Source organism: Arctopsyche grandis, chromosome 4 (assembly GCF_051622035.1).
Source record: "Arctopsyche grandis isolate Sample6627 chromosome 4, ASM5162203v2, whole genome shotgun sequence".
NCBI lineage: Eukaryota > Metazoa > Arthropoda > Insecta > Trichoptera > Hydropsychidae > Arctopsyche > Arctopsyche grandis.
Genome location: NC_135358.1, coordinates 27,613,475 through 27,639,518, shown reverse-complemented (window position 1 = coordinate 27,639,518; position 26,044 = coordinate 27,613,475). Strand labels below are relative to the sequence as shown.

The window sequence follows — 26,044 nt, the reverse complement described above, 5'->3', positions numbered from 1 at the left end:
ATAAATAAATACATAAGTAAATATATAAATATTACTGATAATAAATAATAATAATTATAATAATTATAATAATAAATAAATAATAATAATAATAATAATAAGTCTAATAATAATAAATAATATGTTTATATGTATTTTATTTTTATTTATTTTATTTTTTACGTACGTAATATAATACGTACAATAAAAAAAATCAAAAGCATGGTTCGAAAATTATCGAGGACTCCTATTTGGTAAAAATCTTCATTTTTAGACCCGATGTATAGCATAAGATTGACCGCATCTGCACGAGACATTCTTTTTTCACAAGCTTTTTAATAGCTTCACTCGGTTACTTAAGATGAATATTACGAGATTGGGGAATGCGCAGTATTATTCCAAGCGTCCTACAGCTAACATTTCCATTCGAAGTAAAGGTTTGCGTTAGTCTCAAAGGGGTTCAATACGAATATTTGAATTACTCTTTTACATATAATTAAGAGTGCATAAATATATGAACAGTTGTGATATGTATAATTTTGAATAAATTCAATAATAAAATCAATTTTAAGTGGTATCGAATACATATCGAATGGTACATAACATGTGGCTTAAGGAAATATTCCTCAGCCTATCGATTTTAATTGGAATCGCTGTGATAAAATGGCTGTGGAATCGTAAGGATTTATACGTATTATCGTTAAGACTTCCAGGACCAGTTTCGCTTCCACTAATCGGAAGTATTTCGACACTCTTAGGATTCATACAAAGTAAGTACATCAAATTCACAATTTCACTATTACTATTGAAAAAAAATATTTTGAGAATGATCAAATTTTGGTGCTAGTTTAGTATGCGGTCTACCTTTACATATCTACTTTAGTATGCGATCTACCTTCACGTTTTTTCTTTACTTACAAACATACTTACATACAAAATCTTTTTCGAAAATATATATTAGATAAATACAATTTCATGTAAAATACTTGATTTTTACAATTTTGTCATTTCAAAATGTTATTTAATATGGAATTAAGTAACATGCATGTTTTTAAGAAACAAATGTATATCGCAATACGAAGTAAACGAAAAAAAAATCGGATGTGATCAACCCACGACTTAATCGATTTATTTGAAGAATATACATAAGAAGGATAAAAAACAAAATGAAATATTTAAACATACATAAACGTTCACACATACCGGCTATGAAAGCATTTTCGATACAAATTCAGCGCAAATGTTGGGAAACTTACCCAAGACAAAAGTTCTACATAATTCAGGCTGTAGGATTTTGTTCAAAAAATTTGTATTGCTTAAAATCATTATAAATTTTATAAACATACAATATCAAGAAGATAGAAATATTTTAAAAGGTCAAAATAAAATAATAATGTATAATTGTTTTTAAATAAATCACTACTTCCGGTTTTCGGTTTGAATTCTGACCAAACCCACATTTAATCACATTGATTCAAGGATTATACTTGAATTTTCTCGTGAAGAGTTTGAAGAATCAAATGTTTAGAGTGACGAGTCACATTTTTAAGGGGTCGAAAAAAGATAGTGGAAGAAAAATCGAACAAGAGTAAACTACCACTTTTATATATACATACATAAGTGGAATTAAGCTCAAACTTCATTTTAATACAGTGAAAGGTGTCTGAGAAAAACATAAAAAACCTCGATTCTCTAGAGTGCTATACCGGTTTAAAAAATAGTGCATAAAATTTATAATTTCAATTACATGTAAAAAAATTTCAGTAAACCATTTTTATTTATTTATTTCCTCCGAAAATTTCCATTCATTCATTCATTTTCCCCAAAAAAAGTGCCGCCTGAGTAGGGTTGCCAGATGATAATTTGATGAAGGAGGGCAGATGGGTCTAAAAAGGAGGATTTTCTGTAAAAAAGGAGGACATTCAGAAATTAATCGAATTTTTTATATTATTTTACTTTATTTTAATCATATTAAGCAGAGCTGCCAATTTTGGAAAGAAGTTCTTGGTTTTTTAACAAATAATTATAAAAATCTGTGTTTTTGTCAAAAAAATGTCATGTTTTTGAAGTTGTATTGAGTAAGAATTAAAGATTTAACTGACTGCACACTTAGTCTATTCCTCTCTTTGCTCCACTGAGTATCAATCAGTGAAAAAACTCTTTCCACATTTGCATTATGTGCGCTTAATTCAAATCATAATATGCTTCATCTTCATCCGATTTTGATTTAAGAAATGAAATCAAGTTACAAAATTGATCGTGTAGCTTAACATCGTCAATCTCTACACCTCTGATGCTCAAGAACTCAATGCATGAAACTAAATCATTATAAATAAGTCCCGCCCGATGTTTAGCAAAAAGGAGGACATACAGTAGTTAAGGGAGGACGGGAGGATAAAACATGGAAAAGGAGGACATGTCCTCCTTTTGGATACCATCTGGCAACCCTAAGCCTGAGGCGTCCCGCAGACCCACCCTTACTCCGCCAGTGACTATCGATAATTTCGTTAGTTTTTACATACTTTCATTAAATTTTTATATTTTCAATACATCAATATACAAAGCAAAAAATTATAAAATTTATGATCCGCCAATAATTTTATCTGAAAATTTGGCCTTCGCTAAAACATTCCATCCCTATTTTAGACCGACACCTTACGATTCTTCAGTTATCACGAAAGTATACATCGCTCTTTCGTATCTGGCTAGGACCGAACCTTGTCATCATTGCGACTCAGCCGGAGGATATAAAAGTTCGTTTTTTTGCCAATATTCTTAGTTTAAAAAATCTATAAGATTGAAATTAATCACCAAATATTTCAGAACGTTTTCGGTAAGGATTTGATTGCAAAGCCGCCAAAAGAATATGGTGTGTTACAGGAGTTTCTCGGCAATGGTTTATTTACAATGAGCGGTCTTCAAAATGGTATTAGAGTATTTATACATACATATGTCCATATACTATATTTTATATCGTTATCCACTAATTATAATTTAAAATTGTATATTTCATAATGAATTTAGATTATAAATTACACAAGAAAATTATAGTGGCGACATACGGTTCGTCAACAGCTCAAGAATATCACAAAATTGTCATAAAACATTGCAAATTATTATTCAAAGACATGAAACCAATCTGCAACAGGGGGGTAGTCGATGTTGGAGAAATCCTACTCAGATTCACCGCGGATGTTGTATCCGGTATACATATTTCTATTAACATATATATTATATACAACATGTAATGCTGCCATAACTACAGGTTAACCAATTAAACTTTGAATCCAGTATATTCAAAGAGATGAAACGATTACAAAACATTGATTTAGTTGTACAAAAATGTCGCATAAACTAACGTTTTAAATTTACAGATACATCTTTTGGAACCCAGTTCGAATTCAGAGATGGTAAAATGGACGATTACCTACATAGTTCTGAAAGGTTAGTTGAAGAGAATATATTTTTTTTTTGATAACTTTTACCTTAATTATATTTTGATATTTCAGTTCCTTCAACTTAATAGTAGATAGATTATCGAGAGTGTGGTATAATATTCGTCCTATCTACAAAATGAGCAACCTATACAAATTACAAAAAGAAATGTTAAGCAAAACCAGAGAATTGGCCAAAATATTCATTGAACAAAGAAGACAGACTCTATGTGAAAAACATATCGGTATGAACATATGCATACATATGTATGTATATACATACATATGCAACAGCTTACTTTCATATAAAAAAAAATACTGTCAAGACACGTTTCAGATGATCATAATCACATGAATGCAATGGATGCCCTTTTAAATGGTCAAAAAAACGGCGAAATAACAGAAGAAGATACCATCGGAGAGGTTCTAAATCTATGGCACGCTGTATGTTTATCTTATTTATTACACATATTTTATTTCTCTGTTTTTAACGTATTTAAATGAACAGGGTTTCGATACAAGCAGCGTCGTGCTACAACTGCTCGTAATGATGTTAGCCATGCACAAAGAATGCCAGGCAAAATTCGTAGAAGAGATCAAACAATTCTTCGAGAACAACGAAGACGCCTATTTAGATGTTGACGACTTTGAACATTTCCCTTATTTGGAGATGTGCTTCAAAGAGACTTTGAGACTTTTTCCACCAGGGCCTCTCACATTCAGATATTGCTCCAAAGAATTCTCGTTCGAAAAAAGTATGTTTTGTCAATTTTACGCATCAAGCCAATTTAAATAGTAATTAATAAAATACTTGTAAAAATGCATGATACTATTATAACATACATGTGTAAAAAAGGATATCTTCTTATTGATTTTTTACAATATTTTAATACTCGTAGGAAAAAATAACACAAAAAACCATTAGAATATTAATACAAGGAAAATACTCTATAAAATATGTTGTTCAACGAATAGAATGCTGATGTACATGTATTGTTTTAATTCATTAGGTAATTTAAAAGTGCCTGTCGGTACATATTTACTATTATCAAGCTACGTCACCCATAGGAATCCCAAATACTGGAACAGTCCTAATGAATTTCATCCTGAAAGATTTTCCAAGGAGCTTGAATCGGAATCAAATAAGAGACATCCTTTCACATTTTTTCCTTACAGCGGTGGAATGAGAAAGTGTATAGGTACCTTGTAGATTTTCTACCCATCCTAATAAAAGAATATGTAATTATATATCTGTTATTAAAAGTATTCATCAGAGCCATTTTCCAGGTCGCAATTATTCTCGTGATATAATCATGACGACCGCAATTTATTTATTCAAAGATTATGAAATCGTCAGCGATTGGAAGATGGAAGATATTAAACTTTCATTTGATTTCGACTGCAGATTCGTCGAGGGATATAAAGCGACAGTTCAACCTAGAATATGGTCTTAAATTCGGCAAAATCTAATAATTCAGTAATTGTATTCAAATAAACTGTTGATCCTTAAGTATTTCATTAAGAACACATTTATATACTTTTTTTATATTGACATAAATATGAATTAACCCTATATTGAATTAAATTATACATACAAAATCCTATGTATTATATATATGTACATTTTTAGCGTTTTTATTTGTTTTTTTTTTTTATTTACTCCTGTATCACATTTTAACACAAACTTATTTTCAGTAAATTCAATCCATAATACACGCATACAATTGCATTCGTGAAATTTTTTTATAATAAAGTGTTGTGTTGTGCCCGTTGAAATTTCAACGGGTGGTTTCGGAAACGAATTGATACATGATTTAAATATAGTTACCATACGTATAGTCATAATTAATCGGAATCGGAATTAAAACAGAAATCGAGAATCAGAAATGAAACAGGGATCAGAAACCGGAACTGAAAAAGGAATCCGGATCCGGAACTGAAACAGAAATCGGGATCCGGAACTGAAACACTAAACATGAATCCGGAACGGGAATTGAAGCAAAAGTTGGAAAGCGGAACTGAAAGAGGAATCGGAATCCGGAAATGAAACAGTAATCGGAACCAAAACAGTAATCGAGGCTGCTTCCCTGAGGCTGCCGCAAATTTAAATAAAAATCAAAATGGCAAAACTAAAATTTGTTTTTATCGAAATCCCCATACTTTTCCACGTTCCGTCACATGTTACAAACTTATTTACCGACGCTCCGTTTTTATATAATAAATGAAACGAATACACGCGTAGAAATTCGTGTAATCATAACAAGCCTACATACATACAATGTGTGAAGTAAATATGTAATAAGGCGAACTAAGAAGAGGTATGTACAAAATAATTATGTTGTATATAAAAAAGCATAGATCAGTGATTAGCGCATAACGCTTTCAACTGTGTGGTCACGGGCTCAGTCCCTGACCCGGTGCTGCTGGCCAAACCTTGGATATGTGACGCCAAGTTAATCGTTTCCTACCAGAGTTTGCCAATTTATCTGATTTTATTGAAACGGTTCCAACAAATTGACAACCTTGTCCTTTTTCTCGCAAAAGTTCTTGAATTTTCAGCTTCTCGAATCTGCTGATTTATAAAATGCTGTAAATATTCAAAATGTCTGTCAAATTTATTCATAGATGTCTTAATGATGTTCTGTAAAATTTCTCTATAAATTATTATGGCTTTTTAGAATTTGTATTGAATTTTAAGTTTGTAGATTTTGGAATAATTCAGGTATTTCGTTTCAAGGCAATTTATATATACCAGATAAATTACTTTGAAAGAAAAAACCAGAACTATTCCAGAATCTACAAACTTAAAATTCGATACAAATTCAAAAATGGACATACAATATCTTAGCACTAAGTCATCGATATGATATGTATGTAAGTGCAAATGTATTCGCAAGCACATACATAGATTTGTATGTATGTACATACATACATATTTACTTTATAGTAAAAGTTTCAAAACTGAAATAAAATGTCCATAAAAAATTACGTCGGTAATAAATATTATTATTTATCGGTTGTAAACAGGAAAATCTAATATATAATTTCTAAAGAGACTTTGTATGTATGTTTGTTTGTTTTGTTCGTAGAATCCGTGACGTTCAATTTAACAAAAAAACAAATGAATATTCAAATAAATTTAAATAAAATAAAACTAATTATGTTCACTATTAGATTGGCCATGTTTAAGCGGTTTATATTACAAATACCGAGCAAAGCCCGGTAAAAACACTAGTTATCAATAAATACGTTTTATATATATGTGTGTATGTACATATATGATGTTAGTAAGCGCATATTGCTATATCAAATCCGTGAATTGATTTTTATTCCCTTACCCCAGTTTAGTTGGAAACACACGCATGCGCTACCGATAACTGCCCTCTTTCCCCACTTCTCCCTTCTGAAATATTCGCAGCCCATACACGATCATCAGAACGATTGATTAAAAAATATCGGTATACAACAAAAATGTAAATTAACAGTTTGGACTTCAATTGACAAAAGCTCAACGTAGAAATTGAGTGTAACTGATAAAAAATAAATTATAATTTTAATACATTAAAATGTGAAAACGCTCAAAAAAATGAAGGTCAGTGCTACCAAATGAACTATTAAAAATATTAGAAAATGCAATACAAAATATAATTTTCAATCAAAATACTCAGCCTAATGAGATTGCGTTGGGTGTTTTACTAGTAATAAAGGTCCGCCCACGTTTTTATGACTACCCCTGTACCGAATGGCTAAAATCTAATCTCTAATACATCATATACTATATGTACATATCAAAAATAAGTTTAAAAAGTTTTGGACACAACGTCAACCGAATTTTACACTCAAGTTAAACTAGCAGAATAGACTAGCGGCTTAGCATATAATGCTTTCGAACAAAATGGTCACGGGTTTAATCCCACCGGTTGCCGCAGACTTTGTGACTCCAGGTCGATCGTTTCTTATCAGAGTTTGCCGATTTATCTGATTTTAATTGAAACGCTTCCAAAGAATTGGCAACCCTCATCCATTTTTCCCAAATTTCGAGTTTTCAGCATCTCGAAGTTCACTGATTTGTATAAAATGCTGCAAATTTGAACATACATAGATGTCTCTGTTCATGTTAATTGATATTTGTATTTGCCTTGTATAATACCTACAATACCCCTGTACAATGTTTGGCCATATGTAGATGTCGTGTTTAATGCAAAAAATATGTGGGCGCCTACCTGTAAAATAATAAAAAATGAAGTAACTAATATGTGGCCACAGTAGCGCATTCGATCGCTCTGTAATGCCACTGAGGTATAATAAATAAATAAGTAAAAAATACCAACACACAATTTCCATTGAAAATGTGTAATGGAAATTAGCTAGCGCAAACTAAATATGTATAGCGAAAATTGGCAAAGCAAACATTTGATTGCAGCATTTTTTACATACATATGATAATTGGTAGGGCTGATGAGAAGGGGGGGGGGGAAGAAACTCTCAGGGCCTGTGCTTACCGATTCTGGAGAAAATCATGACAAAAATATATTCAAAAAACCTTATTTAAATTTGGCAGTTAATAGCGACCCGTATTAGCCTTGAACAAGAGTTTCTCAATTGATATGAATTTATAGATGACATTTTAAAGGAAATCGGTAATTAATGAATTTATTAGAGAAAGTGTGAAAGCTTGTAATATTTAGTTTATATGAGATGAGAGTGAAAAAAATAACTATTACCACTGTTCAAGGGAGTTGTAAAGGGGCGGTAGAAAGACGCGATTGGATAGCTAACTGTCATTGCTTCGATCTGACACAAGATTCCGATGTAATTTTTAATGAGTTTGTTAATGATTAAATTCTAGCTTCATGTTGAATACATTAGCTCACATCAATGTTAGCTAGCCCCTGTATGTCGCCAAAATATCAAAGCGATCTGAAAAAAAAGTTTATTTTTATTCATAATTCATTTAATTCTAAATATAATTTAAATATCAGACATTGTATAACGATCACCTCTTCATAGTCATACTCTTTTTTGTATTGCAAATCCTACATATGTACATACATATGAAATATATTCAAAGGATAATCTCTTAGTGGGTCGCTGCTTATTAGCTGTATGATTCCACACGATGCAAATACGTATAAGATATCCATTTTTACACATGTGTTAATTTATATAATTTTAGCTATCTAGCTAATTTAAAAAACACATTCTTAATTACTAAGCTCTAAAATTTTATGTATAAATTGATATGCACTATCCTTCACAGAGGTGTCTCCTCGCACCTCGCAAGAATGCATCCACGGTCTTAGAAGACCTGACGCACTCAGGGAGGGCATTGTACACGAGCACACCCCTGTGAAAAACACCACTAGCTGTCTTCTTTTTTCTTACTCTACCTACAACTAAATTGTTCTTATTTCTAGTATAATAACTATGTAGATTTCTATTTCTAATTGTATAATCATTAAAATACTTCGGTAATAACTTATGATCTAACTTATAAACAAAAGACAATGTACTAAGATTTAAACTAATTCTAATATTCATCCATCCCAATTCATCTAACATACTTTTAATACTTTTTAATCTACCCACATTCAAAATACCTCACATAGCTTTATTTTGTAATTTTTGTATATTTCCTAATGCAGAATTATAAAAGAGGATCAGTAGTTTTAGGTCGACGTGTAGTCGTTTCTGTTCGAATTTGTGTAGTCAAGTGTATGCGCGATGTCATCGTCCATAATCCGGTTAATGGCGCTGGCGTCGCGAGGCTAGGAAAAATCGACCACCGCTCCGGGAAAACCATGTAAATAAACCAAATAAACAATGTAAATTATATATTTTTGTATAATGAAAACGGGCGTGACGTCCTCCCCAAATTGAAAGCTAAAAATTTTCCAGAAAAACATTCATCCCAATATATTATATGAACGTATTAACGACAAAATTCACGTAAAATGTTCGAAACGCGAGTGAAATGTACTGTATAGGTATATCCGGCTACACTGAAATTTGTACCGACTCGTTCCTGTTAGTATTTTTTAGCGAAATCGACTGGTCGAACGAATAAGAATATTTATTTAATTTTATAGACTATTTAATTAACTTGATTTTTTTAATGCAACGTGAAAGTTTCTTTGTTGTAAATAGTTAGTGATTCTACAGGTTTCTCATTCAAACCACCTGTAACCAATTCGGCCAATGTTTCACCACACTTTATCGTCGTTCCGTTGGAGAGCTTTTAATTTTGTAATAAATAAATTTATAGTTTTATTTAAAATACACTATGCATATGTACATATGTACATATCTAAATACCGGTACAAAGTACCTTATAACTTCTAGCAGTGGCGTAGTGAGTGTAAATGGCGCCCGAGGAAAGCATTTTTTTTTGCGCCTTTGTTATAAATACGGTAAAATACAAGAACTTTAATTTAACTGGAATACCTGCGCGTTCGGAAGTCATAAACTTGAATGTTTTTGGCAAATTTTGCTTTCGCGGCGCCCCCAAAACTGGTGCGCCCGGGGCATTGATACCCTCCACCGCCTTTGTTACACCACTTCCTCCTTCTACAGTGTTTTTCAACCATACTCGTGACATGCCCCACTTCGACGCTTGAAAAATCTCCATATTTCATATTTTACTTCTATTTCCCAACTTTCACTCATCTGAACAACGCCGAGCTATTCGACTGTCAAAAATAAATAAATACATATATAAGAAATTGAAATTTGATGGTATCAATGTTTCATTGTATCAAATTGATTCTCTTCAGCAACAATAGGTCCTAAAAGCAACAAGCAACAATAGGCACGTGTACTTGTCTGTCTGTTGATACAGTATAGCACAATACAAATATTTGTATTTGAATAACAAAGCCTTTCCAACTAACACTTGAACCACTCGTAAATCTAATGACGTATAATCGTATCAAACGTAATAAAAAGACAATACCGAATATTCGCCAAAATTTTGCGTACATTTTATTTAGTGGTGTCACCCTAATGGTTTCCATGGGTTTCCGGAAACCCGCTGTTTGAAATCTAAAAGTTCATATAATTTTTGTAAAAAATTATACAAATCTTGAATTTAAATTTAACAGCTAGTAGATTTATAAAAATGATCATTTGAAATATTATAAAATTCAAGTGATATATAAGAAAAAAATTCATCCAAGTCACTAACTATTACGTAACAATTGAAATTTATATTTATTTTAATTTAAATTTAAATTTTCACGTAATAGTGTCTTGGACGAAAAAAATAATCGTATATAATATATGTATAATCATACATATATATAATATCGCTATTCTGTGTGTCTGTTTGAGATAACGCTCGCTGTACTATAATAGTCGTTTCGATTCAACATACGTATGTACGTCACAGCTAAACCACAAACAAAAGGTATATACGAATATAATAAGAAAAAAAATATATGTATACTGTTTGCTACCAATGTTTCCTCTAAGTCTTCGAGCGTTTACCGCAATATATTGAAAACTTATTTAACCCTTTGAATGCTGACCAACGCCGATCAGCGTTTTGCCAACAAGTCCATGAGCCTGAAAAACACCGATGGAGCGTTGTATTTTGAGCATGTACAAAGTAAACAAGAATACTACCCGCAGAGCCTTCCTCAGTAGCATTGAAAAAAATGCATTGAACCATAGGTCGTGTAATCCGTATCATTATTTTGTCAACGTCTATTAAGACTGGTTTACACCGGAATTTCTGAATTTATAACCATAGCAGAATTTCTCGATTGAAATCCCTAGCTGCTGAGTATTTTAGATTGTTGCTTGGTATTTAGATTATGAGCATTACATTTTAACAACAATGAAGAAGATGGAACTAGTTTTGGAAAAATACATTCATTAATAGGCTTCTTTTGTGTATTTTATATTGTTGCAAGATATATTAGAGAGCCTAAGCACATATTTACAAAACTCTAAATCCTCGGCAGTAGTTATCTAGGGTAGTGATCTACGATATCTTAGGATTAACTACAATTTTTATACCTGCTTTCTATTGGATTTCTAAATAATTCTAGTTGGAAATGTTGGCGAAATTTTCAGCGTGGACTTTCAACAGAAAAGAGGTCAGCACTCAAAAGGTTAATTAATTAATAAATTAATTAATTAATTCTTCTATTGGTGTTTTATATTGTATATATAAACATATATAAATAGGTAGGTATTTTTAGTCCAGAGATCTGGAGAAACTTTTTACTAGCCTCTTCTTACTTGAGTTGCTCTGCTCCGACACCTCAGTACTTGCTCCAACTCCACTCCAGTTCCGCTCTGTGCTCCGAATAGTTTTAATACGAATCATATTATTTATCATCATTTAATTTATTGATTTTATTCATATATTATACATATGACAAAAAATTATAAAATTTTATTTATAGACAATTTATTTAATATTTAATATATATCATGAAAAACATACATATGTAGATATAACTATACTACACGGTATGCATATGGTTGTCCCAAACTACCATAGTAACAAGAATAGAGAAAATAATCAAGAATATAATTTGATTTATAAAATATTCATATTTATAAAATAACTAGTTGAACCCGGCATGCGTTGCAATGCCAGAATAAGGCATGCAATTCCCGTTCCAGTGATGGTTGGAGCTTAACTAACGTCTCTTCAACGCCGTGTCGTAATAACGTGGTTACCAACGAACACATTTCCTTGACTACACAATGGCGCTTCAAACTTTCTTACAATTTTTTTCATATAAAACAATTAAATAAAAATATTAAATTAAATATATTATAAACGTATCGAGCACAGACAAACACATTTCTTTTAATTTAATAACTTAATATGCCAACACCCATGCGATGATACTTCATCGGATACAACACTAGACGTACATATAATATCGTATATAATAATTGTCTAATGCGTGCGCAACACGTGCTGCGTGTGAATGTTCATCATGTACGCGACATATAATAATATTCAAAATTTAATTTATTTTTTTGAAAAAAAAATTCGTATTTTTAATTTATTCTTTTGTTTATATCGGCTAATCAAATAGAATATACAATTATGTGCACACAAGCCACTAGCAATATATCTTCTAATATATAAATTCGAAAGAGACTTGTAAGTATTTTTGGTCGGGAATCGAAAAGAAGTCAGTTTCTATGACGACGATTCGATTGGTTGTATATTATTTTTTTTTTTTTTTTGATTAAAATTAATTTAATAAAAAAACGAATGGATTATTACTATTAGATTGGTCATGTTTACGCTGTTTATATTACAAATACTGAGCGAAGCCGGCTAAAACAATTAGTCTTCTATACATATGTATATATATATAAAAAAATGAATGTCTGTGTGTGTCTCGAATAGAACCACTGAACCGATTACGATAGAACTTTCAGGATTTGTTGTATGTATGTCCGGGAAGATTACTGTGAAAAAAAAACGGGAATGGATGTCATTGCAACGCTATAATTTCAAATGTATCCGCGTCGCGACCAACGTGTTCGCTGCCTGCGTTTTTCCGAAAAATGGGAACGGGAACGGAATAGGGAACGGGAATTGGGAATTGCATGTGTTACTGTGGCGTTGCAACGCATGCTGGGTTCAGCTAGTAATATACAATAAATTAAAAACCCAGTGTTCCAAAGTTGCGGTGACACCACTGCCGGTACAAACGAAATAATCGCGAGCCGCGTCCAATTTTTTTCGATCGGACTCTACAATGGACACTTAGCACTGGGATGAGGTCATCGTCATGCACTCTCATTCATCAACCGATCGATATTTCCCGCACACCCATCCACGTCGTGTTTCGAAGCACCCCCCACACATTCCTTATCTGATATGCACGACTGGATCAGTATGCAGATCTGCAATGTCTAGAAATCACCGTTGATTTTCACAACATCCGTTCGCACGCCAAATGACTAATATAACTGTTCTGTTCGCACATAAATGTTCATGTGTATCTTGGTGGTTTTTTTTGCACGAATTGCAACCCATTCGCCTCTGGAGTGTAGTTCGGAGCGGACGCGCGCTTCACGCTCCGATTAACCGCCCCGTATTGATTCGATCCAGTTCTAAACGCTATACTATTCGCCATTCCGAGTGTGCGACTTCCGAAATTTCGCTCCAGTCTCGAGCGACGAGTGCTTGTCTCATCTCCGGATTTGTAAAACCGGTTTAAAATGTGAGTAATCATCGCGATACGCCTTTCCACCCACCCACCGAACTGTGTTCAAATTTCGTCACTAACAATTCTACACTAATTCGAATGGCTAACTTTAGGGTAATTTTTACTAACGAAGCATTTTATACTATCGACTTTTGCTTTCCTACTTTTGCAACATTATATTAAATTATATTAAACTAGTGTTTTTACCCGACTTCGCTCGGTATTTGTAATATAAACCGCTTAAACATGGCCAATCTCACAGTGAACAGTTTATTAAATTTATTATTTCAATAGTTTTATTTTATTCGAATGTTCATTTGTTTCTTTATTAAATTGAACGTCACGGATTCTACGAACCAAACAAACAAACAAACATACATACATACAAGGTCTCTTTCGAAATTATACAATACTAATTGTTTTACCCGGCTTCGCTCGGTATTTGTAATATAAACCGCTTAAACATGGCCAATCTAATAGTGAACATTTTATTAAATTTATTTGAATATTCAATTGTTTTTTTTATTAAATTGAACGTCACGGATTATACGAACCAAACAAATAAACAAACATACATACAAAGTCTCTTTCGAAATTATACAATACGAGTTGTTTTACCCGGCTTCGCTCAGTATTCGAAATATAGGCAGCTTTAAAATGGCGAATCTAATAGTAAATATTCATTTGTTTTTTTATTAAATTTATTTGAATAAAAAAAAATATTATTCGCCCAATCGAATCGTCATAGAAACTGACTCGTTTTCGATTCCCAACCAACAATAACTTACAAAGTCTCTTTCGAAATTATATATTACATTAGAGATTAGATATAGACATGTCAAAGCAAAATCATTCTTTTGCCTAATACGTAGTGGACAATGTTTACTTTATCTACATATGTACATATAATAGTAATAGTCCGGTCAATTTAGACATTCAAGGATACATAAATTCACAACAAGCTGAAAGTGAGTAAAATTGTTCAAAACATAATTATAAATGATATGTCAAAACTCTTCATCGTTCTGATATCAGAATGATGAGGAGTTTTGACATGTCATTTATAATTATGTTTTGAACAATTTTACTCACTTTCAGCTTGTTGTGAATTTATGTACCTTCACGCTTATTTTTTGGTCTAATTTGACCGGACTATAACAATAGATGAAGTTTTGTGATCGTGCGAAAATTCAAACTCGAGATTTTGACTGGTTCGTACTCAAAATCGATCACTGATCTCGTTTTCATGATTTATAAAAAATGTGTGTGTGTGTGTCTGTGTATTTTGGGGATTTTTTGAATGCCGTTAGTCCTATCGAACTGAAACTTAGTATCGGTCACTGAAATGCTTATCGATACGACGTATTATTTTTGCAACCGAATTACATACATATAATAATAATATTTAAATATCCCTGGAAACAAGTTTTTTAACGGCTGATGCTCGATGAGTTTTTTTATCTGGTAGCATATTTATATATCAACAAATTCGAGTTGCTATAAACTTGAATTCACGAGAGACTGGATAGGCTGCCAATTTTGGTGGAACCGTCAAACTCTAGTGGGGATCGATCGACCTAGAGTCATATATAGCCAAGGTTTGGACAACAACACCAGGCCAGGGAACGAACCCATTACTCCTGAACGAAGCCATGAACCCATGCCTCATCATGAAAGCATTACACGCTTATCACGCTATGTTACTGGTTTGTATATATGTAAATAGGTCAAATTGTTTCGGGGATAACAAATTAACTACCCTATTTAACATATTATAAACATAGAATCTCTATATGTATATATTTAGTTACAGCTACTTACATACTTCCAATAATATAAAAAAAAATGATTTTGAATTAAATCGATTTTAGTTCTTTTTCAAAAACAGTTAAGGCTACAATCTTTAAAAATATATACTATTTACGAATACAGTCACTTCTGTTTAATTTCTAGTTTCAACTGTGCAATGCCTTTTCAAACATTTTTATCTTCCTATCAAATATTGTCAATAAGCGTCAAAAATTTGATTTCAATCTTTCAACATCACAACTATGAAGAAATATACAAATGTGTGATAATTTCAGTCGCACATTCGTAAAATTCTACAATAAATGAGTTAAAAATACCATGTTATCGTTAACTGTTATCTATTCAAAGTGCCGACATTGATAATTATGTTTAATGCTATTAGATATTTGCAGTTAAACTTGCGTTAAAAATATAAAATATTTATATATTTATTTAATATGCATAGCAAATTAATCTATATATTTTATGCACGACATTGCGCAAAGTCATTGTTTTATATAATATTTAAATATACATATATGTATGTATATATCTATATGAATAGAATATTTGATGCCATTACCTTGCAGGTTATTTACGTTTATAATACCGTAAAGCGTACCCTAATCGCTCATATTATAAATATTTGCTATAATACAAGTGAAAGTATTTCCTCTGAAAATGTTTTGTATTTCACCAAAAGTCTGCAATGTCGTAACCACTTAAAATTTGTTAATTTCAAATTATTTCCTAAAGAAACTATGGCTTCCGCTTGAAAAAAGCCTGGAAATCTGTCGTAAGTAATGTTCTCTCGAGTATATACATATGTACATACATACATAAATTATTATACAAATATATGTATTTATATACAAAGCCCTCATGTGATTATGCAGTTTTAGACGTTGGAGCAAAAGATGAATTTAAAACGTGAATGATTTGCATTTTGTATTGACACAAAACTACAAATTATTCGTCACATTTGTAATATGTACACCCCATACAAACGTGTTCGACAGTTCAATTGAATTCTTAAACAAATAAAAATAAAAACAATTTACTCGCAATAATAGCTGAATGACAATAATAAACGCGTGAAAATGAAAAGGTCAACTTCGTCAAACGAAAAGCTATGTCATTAATTACACTGCCGTCGTCTATTAATAAACATATTATATTAAAATGCCCGTTTCAGATATCGATCATCACTCCCACTTATTAAAATTCGTCTGTGCCACCTTATCGCATCATTATATAAAATGTATATATTTTTGGAAGAAGCCTTCTGTTAATATTTAATTTCATAAAAAATGATCACTTTTTTCTCTCCTAAATTAAATGTCTAGAAGAAAAGTTAAAAAGAAAATTATATTTCGCGAACGAATCACTTTTCGAAACTCAACAAGTTGAACACTTCTGCTTCCTTTATATTATATTATAAAACACAAATGAAAAAAAAAAATTACATAGTATATTTTTCTTGGAAATTTTATATTTTACTTCAAATATCCTTAAGAAAATTGTATTTTTTCAAAACTATTCATAGATACACAAGCACAAGTCTTTCATCGTGTCGTTCCACTCTCTTATTGTACATACATATGTATACGTAAATGTCTAAGCGAAGAATTTTCTCTGAATATTTAATAAATGTACAAGACAGGCTTTTTATTACATGTGTTTTTTTATATCTGATATGTGAATTCCTGAAAAGCTAATATGTTGACATTAAGTATGCCTTTTACATACATACATACATACATATATGTATGTACGCAAGTACATATGTACATATACATGTACTTTCAATGCAAACGTTGAAATTATTCATATTTTTTTCATTTTACAGATTTATAAATATGTATATGTAAAATAATAAAAAATAGACTTTATAATGCTTCTTGGTTTATATTCAAATTTATTACCATCCCGTAAAATAATAATGAAACGATTTACAGAAGCTTCTCGCAAGCAGCTTATTAAAATTCGGGTAAATTTAGATAAAAGCCACCCACTAAGGGATGGGGTCTTAACTTCCATTCATTTCTAAACGAAGAAAGATTATTCGTATTACGCACCATTATTATTATTGCAATTAGGATCGTACACAATTAGTCACTTGAATTTGAATATTAATTACTGCCGATGTAAATTTAATAACAATATTTAAGAAGATAATAAAATTTTTCATAACTTCTTTAGTCTCGTTAAATAACTCAAATTTCGCTTTATTTGAATGATTATTGAATTAATTTAATTAATTATTTAATTAAACTTACAAAAAAACTAATGATTTTGTATTTTCATACTAAACTAGCTGAACCCGACATGCGTTGCAATGCCACAATAACGCGTGCAATTCCCCTTCCCGTTCCACAGACATTCAATTTTATATATATTTGTTGACGTGGGCCATCCGCTGTGTGTTTGTGGTACATCCCTGAATGGTCAGTACATTCGAGTGCGAGGTAGGCGTGGCGCGATTATTGTCACAAAACACAAAACCGTGCTCCACTAGTACGAGTTTTTAGCTCACAATTTTACCGATTTAAAATTCAGCACACTTCCAATTAACCCTTTGAAACGAAAACAAAAAATAGTGTGGCCAGAACACTATTCCAATAAACATGTTTCAATAGAAAATACTCAATATAAAATAGTATTAAGAGTGGGAAAAAGTCCCACGTGAAAATACGTACTTTTGACTTTTGATTTAAACTGGACGACTACTTAGAGAGATTTGAAAGCTGAAAAGTACTAGAAATGAAAGATAAAATACCCAACTATAGATTCTAATATTCATTTTGAACAGCAAATTGACAGATTTTGAGACATCGACCGAAAAACACCAATATATAGAAAAATTGCGTGATTTGAAAAACAAATATCTCCGAATCTCGAGCCAATCAACATTTTTTATTACCAGATTCGTGTTCACTGGGCATAGACCTATAAGAATAGTCATATCTCGTCTCTGAACCAAAAAAAAAGTCGTCATTTGTCGAACAGTGTTATTATTGTGTCAAATTATCAAACATGTTTTATTTCTTGCCTAACCAAATCTATTACAATTCTGTTCAAATTCAAAATTCACCAGTGACTCAATATTTTATTACAATATAAATGAAATACCTTTAAATAACAACCGTTATTTACCGCGAAAAAAGTCACCAAAACCCTATAAATAAATTTAAAGGTATACATATATATTAGGGGCACTTTCAATCCAGCAAAATCCGTTCAGACGATGAAATATGTTTTTAGATTCAATTTAAGGTGACGTTTGACATTTCAGGGTTCACTGAAAGTCTGGAAAATATGAAACCTTATCTACGTGGGTTGCTTTCATTTCGCTTGTGTGGGTTGAAGGAGGCTGTGAGAGACATGGGGTTGTGCAATTGTGGTTTGCGTGCCAGAATTTAATAATAAATATTTAATTAAAAATTGAAAATATCCCACAGCCCATTTTCAAAGATATCCACCATGATATATAAAATACAGTAATAATGTATAAGAATTTAATAACAATGTTTACTTAGTTAATATTGCGACAAATTCAATTTGAATTTTTTCACTAGCATATATGTACATATGTATGTATATAATTTTTACATCAAACTATTGACAGCATGTACATACAGTATCTTAAAAAGAAAAATATGTATATGTAGCCTTGTAAAATCGACTTATCGATTGGACAATACTAAAAATAGAACGTCACACTTGTACGCTACGTGTATGTATGTAGATTTCCCTAATTTACCCTCGCTAATTAAACAAACAAGAATTCTTTGAAACTATTATAGGAACTACCGACTCCAGATCAATACTGTGTTGGATACCAAAATATTCAAACCCAATGTATGCCTACTATAATATTTATACAATTATTAATATCATTTTCTTTACATTTTCCGATATGTAAATTAATATTGTATGATGGAATATACATATGTATGTATGTATATCTTAACCATCTAAATTATTCATAATCTTCCGCTACTCTTGAAGGTGTCCGAATCGGAACTTTCTATACAACCATTTTTTATGGATTAAGCAGGATCGGCCTGAGCATAATTTATATGGGTATAAAGAATTAAACACTTAACTTACTTAATAGTATTTAACATACGGTCAGTGGCGTAGCGTGAATTCCTGGTGCCCCCCCGCAAAATATTTTAAAGCGCCCCCTCCCCCCCCCCCCCCATATATTCATATTATTTACTTACAGCAAAATAACTTTCCAAATTAATAATTTATACCTTTTTTACGTATCGGCATATGTACCTATATATCGAAGTGCATTAATAGTTTAATCTGGACGACCAACAAGCAGTGGACAATCTGTTTAAAGTAACTGATGGTGAATTTTCCTTAAAAACTTCCCACCTGTTGGTGACAGCGAAAAATTTATAAATTTTATTGGTTTTAATCATATAATTTTGTTTTATTGTTTACACATTGAAATAATTTATTCAAGAATGAGAGAATTCTCAGCAAATAGGTTGAAGTGGCACTAACTGTTCAAAAGATGGAAAAAGACGGCAGTCTTCTAGCCCTATTGGCATAGATCAATTACACAATGAAGATGAATTGAAAATATGTATAATAATGTATGTATGTACATACACATATATGTAGTACAAATAGGTTGAAAAATAAGAAAAGTTACAGAACAAATTAAAAAATCAGTGAAAAAGGCGCGCTTCGTGGCGCCCCCCCCCCCCCCCCCCCCCCCGCATTGCGGGGTCTGCAGGCGCGGTAGCTACGCCACTGCATACGGTGTAGATCCCGTGAGTTGAGCTCGATTGAAAATAATTTATTCCGAGTATACTATTATCTGTAATACTGCTGGTCAGACATGGATATTGGCAACTCCAAGTGCATCGTTCCTGTCAGAGTTTGCCAATTTTTTTGATTTCATTGTTGAAACAGTTCCTCCATTAAATTGGCTAAAAACCCATCGTACCCACTATGTCACCACTATTTGAATATGATTTATGTACATTAAAATTGTATGTACAAAATTCATATGTAGATGTCTCGTAATTCAGCGACTTATGTAATAAAAATGTTGCATTGCTTATAATTGGCCGGGAAGGTGCATTGGGGTTTACCTGTTAGGCCTTCCTGGTATATGTATATGTATATATGTATGTAAAAATATATATTTGAGTCGAAAATACTGACTGATTCCAAATAAAGAAAACAAAAAATTGATTTAGCCCTAGCTGACGCCAGCTACTAAGTAAATGAATTAATAAATACTGAATTATGGTTAATAACTGAAGTATATTAAAGACATTTACTAAGTTACTTGATTTTATAAAGATTTATTTTTCATCCCTCGACATATTCACAAACTGAAATGCTACTACTAAATGTTGATTGATTGACATGGTAACCAATTAATTTACCCAACATAGCTTTTATTAACTATCACTGACGATTCAAAGATTTTAAATAACTTCTTGGAGAAGAAATCAACTCAAATTTTGTTTTAAATTTTGAAATATGTATGTGAAATTTGGATAAAATTAGTTTATTGCTTACGTTATATAACTTATTGGTATAGTTTATTTTTTATAATATATTGAACTCAAAATGAGACATGGTCATTACAAATCTTTATCAAAATTACATCTTTAGCATTTTCCAAATCTCTTTTTTTTTTATTTTCTATCTATTTGGATCGTCATATACCCATTTCAACCTCTTCAATATCTCAGTTATGTACCTATATATACATACATACGTTCATGTTTCTCGCCTACGCGATCTTCTTTCAACTCCTCCTTGTTTTGCAAAAATATAATTTAATAATTTAATATTTATTGTATAAATAAATCAATGATACAACCAGCATATACATATATCATTTTAAGTAAATGAAGATTTATAAACGTAATTTCGTTCAACATAAAAAATTAATTTGCCTTAATAGTGAAAATAACATATATCCCTTGAAACTGTTGTACATACATATGTATGTATGTACATTTAGAAATGTATATAAATTAATTGAAATTGAGTGGTGACCGTGTCGCCGCCACAAACCCAATCAAATAGCGTATTAATGGCGCCGAAGATTAATATGAGATATTGTGTTAAGGGCTACCGAGGGAGGGCTGAGCGCCGGAGGTGGGGCAGGAGGCGCCGGAGAAGGCCCCGCAGGGGGGCCCCGTACTCCCCAACAAGTAGCCGCCCAACGCCGGCTTCAGCAGACACAAGCACAAGTTGATGAGGTCGGTATCACCCACTATGATGTAATGAATTTGATATAGTGATATATTATGTGCATATTTAGGTATAAAACAGAGGTCTTGAAACATTTTTACGATAATTTTACCGAGAATTTTTTTCGAAATCATAATATGATACGACATACATTATGTATTTATATGTCGTATTACTTACATAATATATACAATCAACGAAACTTCAAGATTCAAGATCAGAAAATGTTTTTTGTCATAAACTTTTCTAATAAAATTCTTTTCTAAATATCTTTGTATAAAAATAACTCATGGTTAAAAAATGTGTAACAAAAATATTCGTTCATTGCTTCATTGCATAAAAATTATAAGGAAAAAATAACGGTAATAAATAATAAAAAAAATTTCGGTCTCCGTTGACGGGCCCGAATGCGAAACGCCCGAAAACGCAAATATCGGAAGGCAAAGATCGAAAATCGAAAGATCTTAAGTCGAAAGATAAAAAAAGGGTGCATGGTAAACGGTACATACTCACTTAATTTGCGCGAGCAGGATACAACAGGAACAAGAGGAACAGGCTTTTTCTCCCGTATTAATGTGCTTTCGATTTTCGATCTTTGCCTTCCGATATTTGCGTTTTCGGGCTTTTCACATGCGGGCCCGTGAGGTAGACCCATTCTTTTTACATGCAAACACCCGGTGCTTTAATTAAATTTTCTTTAATAAATGATGATACTCATAATTGATATTTGATATGATATTATTTAAATAAATAATATGCACACAATATAGTCATTTTAGACATACATTTCAAATATATGTAATAATCAAATATTTTAATTTTTAAAGGCAATCAACGCAAAAGTTTTAATGAAAATGTTGTAATGTAACATTTTCATACTACTTTTTAGTTAAATTCTGATTATGATGAGTTAATGAATTAAAAAACATTAAAATATTATGTAAATATATCTATTATTTTACTTTTCAGGTCGTTGATATAATGAAAACAAATGTAGAGAAGGTTTTAGAAAGAGATCAAAAACTTTCTGAGCTAGATGACAGAGCAGGTGATTTTAGTTATTTCATATGTGTAACATATGTATATGTTACAGTGAAAGCATATTTCAAGTGAAAATATATTTTCACCAATTCAAGCAGTGAAAATGTATCAAACAATGAATTTACATCGTTTAACTCTAACAACCCAATCTTAAATGAATAGGGCCAAACCTTACTTAACCTAACCTATCCTAACCCTTAAATAATACCAACCCCAACAATCTAATCTTAAATTAATAAAACCAACCTTGAAAATGTAACTGGTTATGATTTCACTGAAACGTCAGTAAAAATATATTTTCACTTGAAATATAATTTCACTGTGACATATATATGTATATAGAATAATTAAAATTTGGAATATTTATATAACATGTTGATCATTTAATTTTAGATGCTTTGCAACAAGGGGCTTCACAATTTGAACAACAAGCTGGAAAACTCAAAAGCAAATTTTGGCTCCAAAATCTTAAAGTTTGTTAAATTTCAAATTGGGGAGAAATGTATTATAATATAATATTTAAATAATTCATTTTTGCATTTCAGGTAATGGTAATTGCAGGTGTGATTGGAATTATCATTCTGGCACTGATAATTGGTAAGTACTCGCTGGGTAAGATACATTTTCTTAGCCTTTTAGTAATTTTATTATAAGATTTCACCATTAGCCAATCGGCACCTTTAACTTGTACTAATCGCCAAATTTTAATATTACAGCTAACTTCGTGTAAACTGCGTTCATTAATGTTATAGTAAATTAAAAAAAAAAACAGCAAAATTGGTGAGTTAGAGTCTCAAAGAAGACTGTAATGTCACGCTTACTATATCTGTTGATCGGTGTGAATAATCAATGTTGTAACGACTCTATCCGTTTTGATGGTTCTTCATAAACCTGTCTTGCTTGACCGTTCTATTTGTCTATCCTCAGTCTCATTTCGAATACATCATACACAACGCACATATTAAATGTGATGTTTTCTGCAAACAATATTTTAATTGTTCAATTTTATTTTTCTAAATAAAAATAAATACCTGAATTCGAGCTTAAATTAAAAAATTTACTATTATTATAAACATAAGTAGAAATTAAATTCTAAAATTTAATAGTATACTATATTATAGTATATTCTAGTATACTATAAATTATTCATCTTACACTGAAATAATATTATGAAAAAAATATACACATTTTGAAAAAGACAATAATATCAATAATTTGAAAAATAACCATAAGTAAAATTTATTTTATTACATTTAAATAGTTAACATAAATAAATACACTCTGGTATGTATAACACATTTACAGTATGTTCTCAAAATATTATAAAAACTCTTTTTCTATTTTTCTTCTCAATTAATGTGCATGAAAAAATACAAAGTCACCTAATAGTATATATAAATATACATACACGTGTATAATTTTATACTATACCAATAAGATTTGCAACAAAAATTTTAAATGCACTTTAAATCAAACTTTTTAAAAAAGATAGATTTAATACATGGCATGATATTTTAATTAGAATCGTTAATAAACTATACACATTTCTTTATTAATAATAAACATGACTTTTAATTATATTATATTTATACTACAAGCTTTCTTTATTTTCTAACAAATTGAAACTTACATTATTTATTTTGTGCATGGCTTAAGTATTACATATTTATATATGTACATTATTTTTAATGAAAATGTATAAAAATTTTTTCTAACTTTAGATATTTAATGTTTTATTAGTGATGTTTTAATAATATTTTTTAATCGTATGCATAGTACAATTTTCTTAATTCAAGAGAGTGCTTGAAAAATTTTTGATACGCATTATATATTATAATAATATTTTGAGTTTACTTAGTTAATGCATTTCAATGATTCCATGTTCATATCGAGTTTTGCTACATGTTTTTCAAATGCTGTTCATTCTCACAATTCATATATACATATATATTCTTATTAAAATTTAATCAATTGCATTTAAAACTTATTTTTATGTCTATAAATTAAAAATGATACTTTTTACAGGAACATAAATGGAGATCGCCTTATTGGGAAATATGGAAGATGAATAATGTTAATATACCATGCATATATTTACCTCCATAAATCCGCTACCATCTAACTGATATCCGAAGGACCAATCATTTCTTCCTATAATGAAGTATTATAAAACTATACTTGTTCACTTTTAGTCACTAAATACTTCATATGTTGTAAAATACGAAATGATAATAATGATTAAAATAACATAGTATATTTTGTATATGTACATATTTCCTACTTTTATCATTGGAAATGGTGGCGGAATAAATATTCACATCATCACAACCGTTTGCAGGGAATCAAACAATAATAATCAAGTACTATATATATAAATATAAATTAAGCTAACCACTACTGAAGTATACATTTAAAATCTTCTTGATTGACTACACAAATATACAAACATATATTTGAATTGTAAGATAATGATATAAAATATTATTATATATAAATAATGTGAAGTGTGTTAATGTTATTGATATATTCAATGTAATATTTGTGGAAATGTAAAAAATATAGTCAAAGTTGTCTAATTAATTATTTATTATTTATTTAAAACAAAAACATTATACATTAGTATAATGGCATAAAATGTAAAATATTAAATTATTGAATAAATATATTATGATGTATGTAGAATTATATTATTACAAATACCTTTTCAAAATATTTACAAATACCTTTATATATAATATTTAACTATGAAGTAAATTGGAAAGACAATGGACTCTGCATGTAAAATGACTTACGTATATTTATTTATTTATTTTACAATTTCGCCATAGTGACGTTACCGAGTATTTCCAAATCGTCACTATGGCTAAACTTAAGATCAAATAAATATAAAACCCTAGGGGACATACGACATGGTCGAGTTTAGGTCACCATCCTGTGAGTTGGGACCGATTCGACCATGTTAGTAAAGCTACTTTACTTCCAAATAATCAAAAACAAATACAATAATAGAACCAGCGGTGATTTATCTTATATTGAAAATAAGCGCGCGCTTGGAGCCCCCGATATGGGCCTTTTCCACCAAAAATTTACAACTTACAAATTATTATCATTCGTTCGTAAGCCAATAATAAATTAAATAAATACTTATTTTACTTCGGGCCTTCGACAGTCAATATTTCTAACAATATCACCCTTATCCTGCTCCCATATAGCCACCTGTAGTGGATACGGGTGATACTGTGAGAAATATTAACTGTGTCGAAGGCCCCAATAGAACATGTTACAATCTTAAATTAAACATTAAATCAAATTTCAAGTATCTCAGGATATGTGGAGATGGAATAATGATGTTTTGGTTTTCATCTGGAGTTGAAATCC

At 30.9% G+C, this 26,044-nt stretch overlaps 2 protein-coding genes across 5 annotated transcripts; both read left to right on the top strand.

Annotated features, from left to right (window-relative positions):
* The first annotated feature begins 342 nt into the window (after window positions 1–342).
* On the top strand, window positions 343–5,538 carry LOC143911410 (cytochrome P450 4d10-like). Of its 3 annotated transcripts, none has more exons than XM_077430291.1 (11): window positions 361–749; window positions 2,212–2,485; window positions 2,626–2,732; window positions 2,803–2,905; window positions 3,004–3,183; window positions 3,354–3,423; window positions 3,489–3,658; window positions 3,751–3,857; window positions 3,922–4,168; window positions 4,424–4,612; window positions 4,701–5,538. In XM_077430291.1, the coding sequence occupies exons 4-11, from the start codon at window positions 2,887–2,889 to the stop codon at window positions 4,865–4,867; spliced, it is 1,149 nt and encodes a 382-aa protein (XP_077286417.1). In that variant the 5' UTR covers window positions 361–749; window positions 2,212–2,485; window positions 2,626–2,732; window positions 2,803–2,886; the 3' UTR covers window positions 4,868–5,538. The 3 variants fall into 3 exon arrangements, with proteins under 3 accessions (XP_077286416.1, XP_077286417.1, XP_077286418.1); XM_077430292.1 differs by lacking the exon at window positions 2,212–2,485 and having other exon boundaries at window positions 363–410; window positions 685–749; XM_077430290.1 differs by lacking the exon at window positions 2,212–2,485 and having other exon boundaries at window positions 343–749.
* A 7,888-nt stretch (window positions 5,539–13,426) lies between these two features.
* Window positions 13,427–25,340, top strand: LOC143911094 (neuronal synaptobrevin-like). 2 transcript variants are annotated; one of them, XR_013260531.1, is made up of 7 exons: window positions 13,427–13,615; window positions 21,501–21,633; window positions 22,595–22,673; window positions 23,060–23,139; window positions 23,212–23,263; window positions 23,383–23,446; window positions 24,692–25,340. XR_013260531.1 is itself a non-coding variant. In XM_077429833.1 (6 exons), coding segments are annotated over exons 1-6 (354 nt in total). In that variant the 5' UTR covers window positions 13,427–13,613; the 3' UTR covers window positions 24,700–25,339. The 2 variants fall into 2 exon arrangements, 1 of the variants encoding a protein (XP_077285959.1); XM_077429833.1 differs by lacking the exon at window positions 23,383–23,446 and having other exon boundaries at window positions 24,692–25,339.
* The last annotated feature ends 704 nt before the right edge of the window (window positions 25,341–26,044 follow it).

Bases quoted from the DNA above. Each gene is read 5' to 3' on its own strand.
- LOC143911410 (XM_077430290.1), top strand. From the start codon at position 572: ATGGTACATAACATGTGGCTTAAGGAAATATTCCTCAGCCTATCGATT. The intron at 3,659-3,750 runs GTATGAACATAT...GACACGTTTCAG, and splicing joins TCTATGTGAAAAACATATCG to ATGATCATAATCACATGAAT. The intron at 4,169-4,423 runs GTATGTTTTGTC...TTAATTCATTAG, and splicing joins AGAATTCTCGTTCGAAAAAA to GTAATTTAAAAGTGCCTGTC.
- LOC143911094 (XM_077429833.1), top strand. The intron at 21,634-22,594 runs GTCGGTATCACC...TTTACTTTTCAG, and splicing joins CACAAGCACAAGTTGATGAG to GTCGTTGATATAATGAAAAC. The intron at 22,674-23,059 runs GTGATTTTAGTT...ATTTAATTTTAG, and splicing joins TGAGCTAGATGACAGAGCAG to ATGCTTTGCAACAAGGGGCT.